Below are 13,056 nucleotides of genomic sequence, written 5' to 3'. Positions count from 1 at the left end.
AGTATCATTCTTGTTTTAACCAAGATAAATGAATTAAACATTAAAAGCCTTGTTAGCTACTAATTGCCAACTTCAATTCTTTTGAAGCATGAACTTTTGCTAGGAGCTGGGCATTTTGTTAAAAAGCTTTTTCAGGTAATTATTTTCCTCACTGCCAAAGAAGTGCACAGCTTTGATACATGCAAAGTTCATTTCAGTCCTTGAACTATCAGGTAGCTTGAAGTACATATAGCTTAGGGTCCTTGAGCTTTATGAGTATCTTTCAACTTAAATTGACTTATTAAAACTGAAGTTCTGCGCAAGGGATATATATAGATCCCTCTTCATGTATTGAGCTCTATGAGGGAAGTAGGAGGCTGTGTTTGGAGCTAGAGACTATCTGTTGCCAACTCACTGAGAAATTTTTCACCAGATGACTCCAATATGTTACTATCATAAGTTATTAAAAATCATTATGTTAACTGAACATAAGTAACTCAGTGTTCAAACAAAATATAATTCAAGTGTGCTAGAAAACAGAAACTGAATAGGGTTTTATGAATCTGTGGTTACTAAACTGCTCCTTTAATTTACTCTGCTGTCTGCATGCCTTTGACCACTCTTCCAGTACTAAATACGTTATGGCAAGCTGAATGGAATGAATATACCTTCATGGATTTGCATTTAAAATAACGCCTCTTTTTTCTCAAAAATATTTTTATTTCCCTTAAAGCACAAAGGACCACTATATGTAAGCATAATTTCTAAGCCTTCTTTCCCCATTTATAATAAAGATATTTTTTGTTTGGTTGGTTGTTTTTTTTTAATTACTGCTTAAAAAAAAGCCACTGCAAAGTTACAAATATGTATGTTTTGTTTCCCAACAGACACAAAAATGACAGATATGATTTCCTTCAGATATCTCCAAAATGTATAGCAGAAGAGATGTTGGTAAGAATGGAGGCAGGAGAAGGACTTGAAAAAGCAAACATGAAGTTTAGTAGTGAACCATTGTCCCAGTTAGTTGCAGATCTAATATTTGTGCCTTTGAAACATGGTTTTAGTCTGTTTCCCAATTAGCAATTCAGACAGTTCTCAGACAACGAGAATTTCTTGTGATTTATCTCCAGCATGTAAGAAGTATACAAGCTGCAGGGATATCGTATGCTAAATTGAATTGCATTTAGTAATACATCATCTCTCCATGAACTTGTTATTTGTGCATACAGTATTTTATTCTTACTTTGCACCAGTAGCCTTGAGAATTAAGTGTTTCCTACTATTGCTTTAATAGTGTTTTATTTGATTTGTGGTATTCCCAACACTTTACAAAGTTTCTCTTATTACTGTTCTGTGCACATAAAATTTTCCTTTTGTTTGCTATCTTATTTTATTAAATATACTGGAGTATTCAGTCCTGGAAGTACTTTGTGAAATTACATCTATTATACTGCTGGAATATGACCTGGTTTATTATAAGAAGATCAGAGCATAGCTCAAGTGCTCAGTGCATTATCCTAAATGAAGCTTTGTCTCTGAGGGCTGCCATAGCCTTCAACTTTACCATTATGTTTTAGCCATTGATTTCCCTTTAGAACACAAATGCCATAATAATAGTGCTCGGTAAATGTTTCTTCAGTATTGAATAACTGCTTGTTCTGTCAAGGGGGTGTCAAATTCTGTTCCCAACCTGTCTGTCATGTTTTACTTCCTTTACATCTATCAGCAGAGATGAGCTAAATAAGTTTGGTAACTCCGTTTTGGAGGAAGGACAGATTGCAAATCAAGTCAGAAGGAAGGAAAATAACTTTTCAAAGTTTGCTTGTTTACATATCTTTGATTGAAGTGGTTTCCAGCCCTTTCAGGGGAAGCCTCACTGCTGTTGTAGCCGTTCTTTCTCCTTGAGTAATGCACACTCCTCATGCTCGCACACCCTACTCTGTCCTGACACTTGCAGTTTCCTCTGCACCTCATCCCTTCAAAGCCACAGGCAGCTCCTTTCTCACCTTCCAGAGGACACTTTGTCCCGAAACAACCTGAGGGTGGGGAGGGACAACAAAACAAAAATTAAGTATTGAAGGAGGCTGTGAGCTGGTAACCAGTTGGCTGTCTAGGTGAGACTGGTAGAAGCTCCTAGGAGAGCTGGAAAAGTGCTGAGGTGAAAGTGACTGTGATTTGGCGATAAGAGAGTTGGAGAGGTTAGCCAGAGACTGATTGGGGACACCTGCCAGCAGTGGATTTCACAGTTAATAATTTTACAAATGTTTTATTTTTAAAATTACTTGCATTTATATTTTCTGCCTTTCTTCATATATTACAGAAGGAGACAATTACTAACTGGGGCATTTTACCAGCATAAGATCATAAAATTTCTGCATGATGCATGATATGTATTCCTGTAATTTAATCATTTAAAGTGTTTATTTGGGGTGTAAATGCTGTAAACAATGACGTTTCTGAGCTGATTTATGAGGTACTACACTTTGTAATCAAACCTTCTGTGTGCTTTTTCTAAAATATTAAGTGTTACAAATTTTCTGATAGAAAAATACCATTGGTAATGGGCTTAAATTCACTGAGTGCAGCTACAGATGAGAGTTGGCAGGAAACAGAGGGATGTAGTAGCAGTGGAAGCTATATTGCAAAGATTAGTAACTGAGTTGCTGAATGCCTGAGAAACAGGTACTCTCATTGCAGTGAGTACGATTTTGTGTTTGCATTTTAGGCAATATTTTTATAGTAAAAGCTCTTGTCACAGATCATGAAAAATTGCCTCTAATGACCTTTCCCAGAGGAAACTGTGTGTAACCTTTCTTTGTGAATCAGAGAAGTTATTTTGGTAGGAGATGGATGTCAGGAGAGTATTTGTTTTGCATTTTATTTTGTCTATTTGTGATCTAGCCTGTAGGGGAAGAAAGGCAATATCACCAAGGTGGTTGGCAGGTTGGTTCATCAAGTATCAACATGTAGTGGGAGACAGTATTTATAGTTTGAGGACTAACTCTGAAGGCCAAGGGCTCTGCTTGCCATGAAAGCCCTCAAAACATAGGGCAGAGAACTATATCTCCTGCCTTTCAAAAATAATATCTCTGGACGTATTAAGCATGCTAGGGTTAATGGCAGTGTTGTTTAAAACATTGGGTTTTTTTAAAGAGGCTTTAAAAAAAGGATTTTAAGAAGGGATTTAAAGGGGTTTGCAATAAAGAAGTTGGTATTCATGTGAAGTTTCATACTTCTAAGATTGCTAAATTATTATCTGATAATATTAGAAGTTATTTTAGGTCATGAGCTGTATACATAATAAGCTATAGTGCTGGGAAGCCTAGTTGTTCTTGACTTTTCTTCTACATGGTAATGCAAATATTTCTGAATTAAGTAAATAAATGCATAATACATAAAAACAACAAAAAGAAAATAGAGTATTATTGAGCTGTGGAAAAAACCTGATTTAGATAGGATTTAGATCAAACAGCAGCTAAAAAAGAACCAAAGAGGGATTTTCATTGACTGTGCAACCAAAGTCGTCTAAACCCAGACTTTGCAGAACTTTTACTAATAAAAGGCAGAACGTAAGTGAATACACTTCTGACTGCAGTAGGAGTTACTGACCTGACATAATGAGAGCCCGAGAAAGGAGAACACTGTGCAGTACTTCAGTTTATATTTTAAATATACATAAGTGTGTAGTTCCAGAAGGCTAAAACATTCTCAGAATACTTTGCTAAGGTGAGTATAGCCTCTTTCCCACTTCAGCTTACTTAGCACCTAGAAAGGGAGTTAATAAAAATTACGAGGAAACATACTTCATTGCACAATGACTGTCCCACTGGAGAGAAGTTTTCAGAACTGTAATAGTGACCTTGTTTTTTTATGAGCACTTTGAAAGCAGAATTACAGATATGGTTCTTTATTGCGTCTTGTAAAGCTGCTAAGGACGGACGGATGCTGGGTCCCTTTTAAATTCCTGCATTGTAACCTAGCCAGTCTAAGCTAGCTCTGCTAGAAATTAGTCTAGAGCATAGGCTGTGAACAAGGCAGAGCTCAGTAAACACAGAACATTAACCTTATATGTGTGCGTGTGCTGGCGCTTAATAAAACTGCATCCAGGGCAACAAAACAAATTAAGACACTTAAGAGATTGAGAGGTTTTATTATAGGTATTGGGACTCACTTTTTTGTACTATGTGAAATACAGTTTTTAAATTTTATTTTAAACTTGGGCTAATGGGGCAAATTTTGTGTTCAGACTTTGAGCACTATATTTATACAAGTAATTGTAAGCACATAATTAGTTCAGAATAGTAATAAAATGCTTGATGGAGAGGATTTCGTTAGACATTTCTTTTCTCCAGCCATTGAATGAAATGACTGTTTTGCCCAGGAAGTGCTTCCTGGAAATGTTACTGGCTGATACATATTTCTATTGCAGAACCAGCAGCAGGACACTGTTATTATCCTCTGATAACAGCCTGGTCCCATGGCTTTATCTTATAAATAAACGAATGCATAAGTGTGCATTGGGATGAATACACTTTAGGTAAAGGCCAGGCAAAGTAATAATCACAGATTTCGGTGTGACATTTTGTCAACACTCACACATATTTCTGACTTTTCTAACATTTGTTTTTTTCAACTCATAAATATTTCTGCAAAGCAATCACACTATTTAATGACACTGGCTTCCTTGGAGAGGTTATGTATGCTAATACGATCTGAGACAAAAGGTATTGACGCATGATGGATTTTAATTGTGGGAGAAAATTTAGAAAAACATAGTCTTTTAGAAGAGAGAGAGCATTCTGAAGAGCAACTTAATTGTTTCCATCTGAAGTGTTACTTTCCAGTGTACCCTTACTTTTGAAAAAACAGACAAACAAGAATAAAAACATAACAAAACAAAACAAAAACCCCAACCAAAACCCCTCACACTGGCAATAGGAAAAGTAAGTTTGAATACCCCATAGAAGGGAAGAGATTGTGGGAACATAAGCATTCCTCTGATTATATTCAATGAAACAGAGTTGAGCATTTTATAAGAACCAGGAACAACTTATAACACCTTACACTCCCTAATTCTGTTGCAGCTTTGATCGTTTCTTTTTTTTAAGCAATGACTGGACCTGACAAAAAGAAGTGCAGTTGCTAAGCTCAGACAGATAACTTTTATGTTTTGCAAGATCTTTTTCATTCTAATGAAATCTTTCTTTCCATTTTAGACAAATATCACTTGCTGTGTCATAGCACATGGATTTCAGGACTGCCTGTGAAGAGGTAAGATCAGATATTTTACTTCTCAAACAATAGTAGAATCAAAATCAATGAAGTTTTAATGCTTTTTATATGCAAAATCCTTTTTTACCCTTTTTTCAGAAATGAGAGGAATTATATAATCAGATACAAGTTATTCAGCTGATCGCTTTATGGTGGCAGACAGACTTTGTAGTGGAAGATGAAAGAATTTGCGCAGGTGTATTCATCGCTAGCCCTCACCTCTGTCCGTTCCAATTTACCTCTTTAGACACAATGTAGGTGCAGGTAGCTGTGTTTTGTGTGAGCTTTGCTCTTAGTGAAGTGTTTATATCTGAAAGCCTGTACATGAAAAAAAAATCAATTGAGCCAGAAATCTGCCTAGTGCTATTCAGCAAAATCACGAGGGAAATGTAGGAGTGTGGGGAAAGGGTGGGAGGAGAGAGGAAACAGTGTAGATGAGCGAAATGAAAAATAATTCCATTCTGATTTGATAAGAGAGTTATTTTCACTTAAAATAGGTATAGTTTTATAATGTCAATGTAAAGATCTTCAGTCCCCCTGCACTGAAATGGGGGAAGTGCTTTGCTTTCTGTATTCATACCACCATAAAGTAAGTAAATTATATTTGTTTGTAAATGTTAAAACGGAAATCAGATTTACCCAGTGGTTGTGTTTGAATGAATTGTTTTAATGCGTTTTCACAACTTCAGTGATTGAGACACAATGAGAGCTATTTACATCAAATTACATAGTGATGTCAATGCATCATTGTGATTAAAAAGATATGACAGTTACCTGTACACTGAGAATTGAAAACTATGTTTAGGTACTTATGACTTGAAACAAGAAAGCTGGCTATATCAAACAAAGAATTGGAGGGATGGATACAGCAGAACTAACTGCAGCTAAAACCAGTTTTGACTATAGATTATTTAGTGTCAGTTGACTTCACTCTGTCCCCAGCAGCAGTAACAAGAGCAGTCACAGAAAGATGACCTGGCATGAGTCTCATCTTAGCCTTTACAGTGCAAGTACATTAATAGATCTGTTTCATTCTGTACCTAGCTTTTAATGGGGGTATTGGTATCATATTTAGCTCTTTGAAAATCATCTGCTTTGTTGGAGCTTTCATGATAAACAACGGAAGGAGAGGATGACTCCCTTCATCTTAAAATAGCCTCATAATCTGGAGACCCTAAAGAAGCTCCTTTAGCTTTTAGATTAATAAATTTAAATGAGGTGGATCCAATTCCAGTTTATCTGCTTTGTGTAAAATGAATCATGGTGTCACTTCTGAGAAATTCTGAAAACTGTGATCTACATCTTTCCTCCCAAGCCAATCAAATTTAATAAAATATAGACTTTCAGCCTACTTTCACCAAATGCCTATGTCTAAATAAATCATCGGTAGCTTTATGCTTACACACAGTGTAATTTTTTACTAAAACCTCAGCAGTACGGTTGTGAGGCATCGTCTACTTTGTTTTTTGTTTGAGGCAAAATACATTGAGCTGGATCTGAAAGCCCAAGAGAGGGGGGGCTGCTGCAGCTCCGTACCCCCAGGTCCAACCATTAGAGAGGGTGAAGAAGTATCATTTGATGGAACTGAGAAGGGTGTTCTTTGGACTCTTCCTATCTGCCATAGTTTGTCTATACTCCTGTGTGTGTGGACAGACAGGATTTTATCACATAACCAAACAGCTGTGGCTTTTATCTACTACTTGGCTTCCAGAAGAGTTCATTATTTTCTCTCCACTCATCTGGACACTGCCATTTGAATTGCACCATCCAAGTATTAAGTAATTGCTTAATGTGATTGTTTACTTGAGTTCAGTATGAGGTGTAATCATCTATTCTGTCAGGTATTTCAATTCCAAATATATATACTTATTGCTTTTGACACAGTTTCTTTAATACCATAAATTTTTTCAAACTTTTTAGCAAAACCTCCTTTAGTATTCAAACTTCTTATGAAAGTGACGATAGTGACTAAAGAAGATAACATTGTGGCACTAGCTCCTTAATTAAGTTGTGGTTCTATTCCATTGGCAGATCTTCAGCACCAGTTTAGTCACTCCAAGCCACAGAAGTTTTAGAATGATTTAATTTATTTCAACTATTGACATGAAACACAAAGTAGCTGTAAACTTTGCTCCACGTGCTTTTGTTTAATTATCTAGTCAGTATATTTACAATTTTCGGCCTCCATCTCCTATTGTATCAAATTCTCAATCATACTGCGTATCTGAGAAAAATAATCTCTGGTCTTCTATGCCAAAATAGTTACTAGGCAAATTTTTATAATGGCAATAAAAGCTGTTATGAAGCATCTTGGCTATTTGATCTTCCTCTTCTTTCCCTCTTTGTTTCTTTTATTCTGAATATCTTACTGCCCTTCTTTCCCATTCTTCCAGTGCTATAACCACCACCACTGTAGAATGACTGAGATCTCCCCAGATTGCAAGTGTGAGTCAGACTCTTGGTATTTCCATTTCCGTCCTTGCTAATGGCAGTAAATGGTTTTAACTGAGTTTCAATTAGCATAAACCCAAAATTTTCCACATAGATGCACTGAGTCTAAAGCATATTTTTGATGGTGTCGATAACATATTAAGGTTTGTTTGGTTTTTTATCCTTCTCTTTTCCTTCTAAATAACTGCTACTCTGGTGCACCGGATGTCTCCAAGGGAACCTTATTTCTTTTATAGTACTGATACTTTCATGCATCCCTTATTTTTTTAATAGTGGGATTTGGTTAGAGATTTGGTTTGGTACTGCAGATCTAAAGAGTACATTCAGTGGGGCCCAGTGAGTAATTCAGTTCCCCCAAAACCTGCTGATGACCTGAATTGTTCTCTATGCTTTATTGCCTATAATGAGCAGTTCTCCTTTGGTTAAAATGAGAGCTTAGACACTTAGATGGAGACAGATACATGATCGTGTCAATCCCAAAATTATTCCTATGATCCTAATTATTACTTTCTCCCCTAACCATCTTATCTGTAGCCTGTGCTTCCTTTCAAGGCATCTTAGAGTGGTTTTATTCTGCAAGAAAATATCTTCTGTGCTTGACAATTCAAATGACACTACAAAAAGATAAGGTCTCACACATACATACGTGATGATGGGAAAGTGATAATTATTTTTTTCTTGTGGCTTCTGCATGTGCTAGTTGTGGGAACCTTTCCGTTGCTTCTTATTTAATTATTCTGGATTCCGTGCTCTTTTCCCTCACTGATAAGCAAATGTATCTTTTGTACTGGTTCTTGCACTTATTCAACAATTTCCAAGCCATAAGACTTTCCAGTTCCTCTTTTAGCCTTTATCCTGAGCTTTCTGAACTTTACAAGAGCATAAATCATAGAGTCACTGGGTTTTTTAAAGACTCTCCTGTACTCACTTGACCTTATTCTGTATTCTGAAAACTATCTCTTGGAAATTAACCTTGCTCTCTGACATAATACTCTCCTCTGAATTAAAAGTAACCTTCTGATGAAATTGAAGACTTGGGATGATTAGAAGATTTTCTCTTTAGATAATTTTTTTTAAGTTGATATTTTCCAGGTACTTTACGAACAAGCTGCATGAGCAGCTTTCTAACTTTTCTTATTTTCGATATAACATCCTTAACTTCTCTTAACTTCAAATTTATTTTAATTATTAAATATCCCATTAATTTTCATGCTTATAATCTATTCATCTGTTTTTACAGTGCCGTCCATTGTTTCTTTGAGGGATTAGTTTGAATTTGTAAACTGTCCTCTGCTGTATGAATCCTATGAGTAGTCTTGTAGACTGCAGAAACTTTATAATATGTTACATCCTATTGTTCACAGGTCTAGCGGCTTCTATTTCAACATCCACCTTGTTGGGGTTTTTCTGCCTGCCACAGAATGTGCTTTAATTATTAAGCAGTATTTTTACTTCCTCGTGACTTTCTTTCATGAATCTTGTTATATACTATTTTGGACTATTTCTAGTCACCTTTGTGCCCTTTTCTGATTTACACATTTCAGCCTGGAGTTGATGATTTCCTTTGTTTATAAATGCTATCTATTGACAATACTTGGATTTCTGATACCTTGAGCTTGTGGAGGTTTTTTTTCTTTAATCCAGCTTCAGCTGACAATTTAATCCCAGAATCACAAGGTGGAAAATGATTGGCAACTAACAGTGCCTGTGAGAATGTCACATAATACATGAATTAAATTTGAAGAAACATGCAACTTTTTATAATAGCCTTCAATTCTATGTTATCTTTTGTCAACTGTAACGATACAGTCCCAGTAAGCTCATTGGCTCATTCAGATATCAAAGCATATAGCTTACAGTGTCAGAAGATGAAAGGTTATGCTCTAAAAAAGTACCTTAGTTCATTAAGAATCTCATATATATATATTTTTTCTTCTTTATATACTTACATATATATATATATTTTCCAAATGTCTAATTTACTTACTGAATTAATCAGACTGTATGAAACAAGGAAATTCTCTGTAAGACTTTATTCTTTCAAGAAAATCATTTGTGAAGAATGCCATGACCAAATACTCAGCCCTGGCAAATCAAATAAAAAGAAGATTAAGTCCAATTCAATGTTTTCCTGCATTTTTTTCAGGTCAGAGTATAACGTTTGTATGCAAGATTGGAAAATGTTGGTACCTGGTAGAACAGGCTCGGAATGACAAGTTGAACACAACCTTGTCTGTCTGGGCTGTATTCCAATTTTTGACAATATAAGATCTTTTCAATTATGCTAGCAACACCTCCACAGAATGAGTAGCTGGACCATTTAAGAAACATCCTTTATGTGGTTCTGACACATATTCCTGCCTCTTGTATTCATTGCCATTACAGCCTTTTACCTCTGATTCAGTTTCCTTTTTTATTATTATACTTGCGATTATAAAGCAGTGACAGGCACATCTCCAAATTCTCAGAGGTCAGCTTCAGTTCAGATAAGCATACAAAAGTGTGGATATTCATCTCAAAGGAACTACCTAAATATTTAAGGCAGTTTCTAGAACCCGTTCTCCTTACTGGTATTGGATTGTTGATAGTAAAATTAAATTTCAGGTCTTAAAACTAAATTTCAGAGGTTTAATTTATTTTAGGACATAAAAGCAAAGGCAGAAAGTAAAAATCCGGGCCACTTTGCATAGAAAATGTGTTGAGATTTTTTTTTTCTCTTTCATTCTTCCACTGATTCATGGAATAAACTATTCTGGGATTTCTGTTGAAGTCTTCCTACTGTGAAACTAGAAGCAGCAAAGCTATCCAAATTGTTTTATTACCATAAGGCAAAAGTAATATATAAGCCAGCATAAACAAAAAGATATAGTCATCTCTTGAAAAATAATGAAGGGCATTTAAAATTGCCTGAAATACTGAATAAGTATCCTTCAGAACAAAACATAGAAGTTTTAGATTTTTTGTTTTACCATAAATGACAAAGAAAGCAAAAAATAGGGAAAATTTAAGAAAAAAAAATCTTCCACAGAAAACTTGCCAGTAGCTTTATTTAGGCCAGAGAAATGAAAGTATTTGTGTTGGAACTCCTGCAGGATAGTGACTCTGAAATCAATAGATAGCTTTAAAGATGTTTCTCATACAGTGTTAATTTTGATGTAAGTTTTGTGGAGACTCTGCTGCTTATGTAAATGTATAAACTGTAGCTTGCACATGTATTTCCTCTGAAATTATTTTTTATATATTTGTGAAGGCTATGTATATTTCACCAAGCTGGTTATGGTATGTGAGCATTTCTAAATTCATTTTAGGAAAGATATTAGGGCCAGGTCCTATACACAGCCAATATGGACAATGTGCTGTATAAGTCAGGGTATAATGGAAGAAGATTTTTAAATGGCCTTTTTTCACTGCCTGGTTGCTAATAATGTTCTGAGTGGGACTATATTCTTTTTAAAAGCAGTCTGCCTTGAGGGCTCTGCCAACCTATACTGTTCTCTGATAGTGATCAAAATTAAGTTCAACACAGACTGGCGTGGCAAAGCAAAGAGGGATCAGTTTACAGCCCCTTTTATCATTAGATTAGTTCAGGAAAAGCAAGCAGCTTCTAAACTCCTGCCAAGGACATCAGCTCTTGCCGCATCAGTGTTCTTGCCTCACTTAGCTTAAAAGACTGTGGAATGACATGACAGAGGCTGTACTATGCGCGTGCAACATTCACTGTGTCTGTCACTTAGGTACTGCGATCTTCCTTCATCACTGCTCTTGCTTAAAGTCACTGGCTCCTCTCCCATATGGAAACTCATTATTTCACCCCAGTATATTGCTTTCCTATCCATATCCAAAGCTGTGTCCAGCTTTGGAGTTCCCAACAGAAAAAGGACATTGAAGTGCTAGAGCAGGTCCAGAGGAGGGCCACAAAGATGATCAAAGGGATGGAACACCTCTCCTACAAAGACAGGCTGAGAGAGTGGGGGTTGTTCAGGCTGGAAAAGAAAAGGCTCCAAGGGGACCTTTTAGCAACCTTCCAGTACCTGATAGGTGTCTACAAGAGATCTGGGGAAAAGCTGTTCACTAGCTTAGGGTAGCAATAGGACAAGGGGTAATGGTTTTAAACTAGAAAAGGGTAGATTTAGGTTGAATATTAGGAATAAGTTCTTCAATATGAGGGTGATAGATCACTGGAGGAGGTTGTCCAGAGAGGTGGTGGAGACCCCATCCCTGAAGATATTCAAGGTCAGGCTTGATGGGGCTCTGCGCAACCTGATCTAGTAAGAATGTCCCTGCTAACTGCAGGGAGTTGGGCTAGAGGGTCTTTAAAGTTCCCTTCCAACCCAATACATTCTATGATTCTGTGATTCTGTGTTTAGTTAGCCTACCTCATCCGCTTCATAAACATGTTTAACTTCACACAGCTTTATTGCCCTCTTTGCAACAGGTGTCAAACTCTGTAAATAGGAGGAATAAACTAGGATGGTATGAATGTAGGCAGGGTAATGTTCTTGACAAATTTGGCTGAAACATACAGTCAAGGTGTATTGGCTTAACAAACTGTCATCAGCTGAACTATGCTTCTCTATCCATGTCTGCTGTAAGGCAATGCAGTTTATCATAAGCTTGAGCACAAGAGGATGCCCTGCGTGACCTCATGCTGACAGCTACAGTAGCTCAGCTGATGTGCCGTGTGCCATTTTACTGCTGTAAGTAAGGGTTAGGGCAGAGCCCTCTGTCAGTGAAATGGAGAAGGCTTGAAGGGAAAATTTTAACACACTCTCTCGTGGAATCTCTTAGAAATTAGTAACGGGAACAAAAGCTAACATCAGCCACAGCCCTGCACCCCCAAGCCCCACCCACACATACACACACATGCACACGATCTAAGCTCTTCAAATGAAAGAGCTAGTAGGGGTGTAGGCTAGATGAATGATCTCCTTCCAACCAGAATAATTTTACTGGGGCCACACGGATAAAAAATGTTGATGTGCACAGTAATTTACATGAAAGCATATATACAGGGCATCTTCCCTAAGTTCCAGCTCTGGATAATGGTGTAGGAGCTCACATCTTTCTTTAATTCAGTTTATTGGATGCTTTGAAGGAGGCTGGGGAGAGAAGAAAAAAGAAATTTCAGCACACAAAAATGAAACAATTAAATAATTAAATGTCTTTGTTCTCAAGGACTTCTCTTGAGCTTATCTCATGAAACTGAACTACATTCTTCTTCTTTACACAGTTGTTAATGCTGCTTTCAGTTAAGACAGGGAAGGAGTTAGTATAAATGAAGATTTAATTTTGAACTGTATCATAAACCAGCTTTCATAAAGCCCAACAACAGTGAAGTGGTTCATTACATTTTAG

At 36.6% G+C, this 13,056-nt stretch overlaps 1 protein-coding gene across 1 annotated transcript in view; it reads left to right on the top strand.

The window, feature by feature from the left end:
• Nucleotides 1-5,192: 5,192 nt before the first annotated feature.
• The window catches only part of SNTG1 (syntrophin, gamma 1), a gene marked incomplete at its 3' end in the record, with an annotated part of 64,902 nt that continues 57,038 nt past the window's right edge, over nucleotides 5,193-13,056 (top strand). Inside the window, exon 1 of the mRNA XM_010180497.1 lies at nucleotides 5,193-5,250. Within this exon, the coding sequence (XP_010178799.1) occupies nucleotides 5,224-5,250 (27 nt within the window). The remainder of the gene's footprint in view (nucleotides 5,251-13,056) is intronic.

The sequence above is a fragment of the Mesitornis unicolor genome, unplaced genomic scaffold (genome assembly GCF_000695765.1).
Source record: "Mesitornis unicolor isolate BGI_N332 unplaced genomic scaffold, ASM69576v1 scaffold9543, whole genome shotgun sequence".
Taxonomy (NCBI): domain Eukaryota; kingdom Metazoa; phylum Chordata; class Aves; order Mesitornithiformes; family Mesitornithidae; genus Mesitornis; species Mesitornis unicolor.
This window is presented reverse-complemented; position numbering and strand designations above follow the sequence as displayed.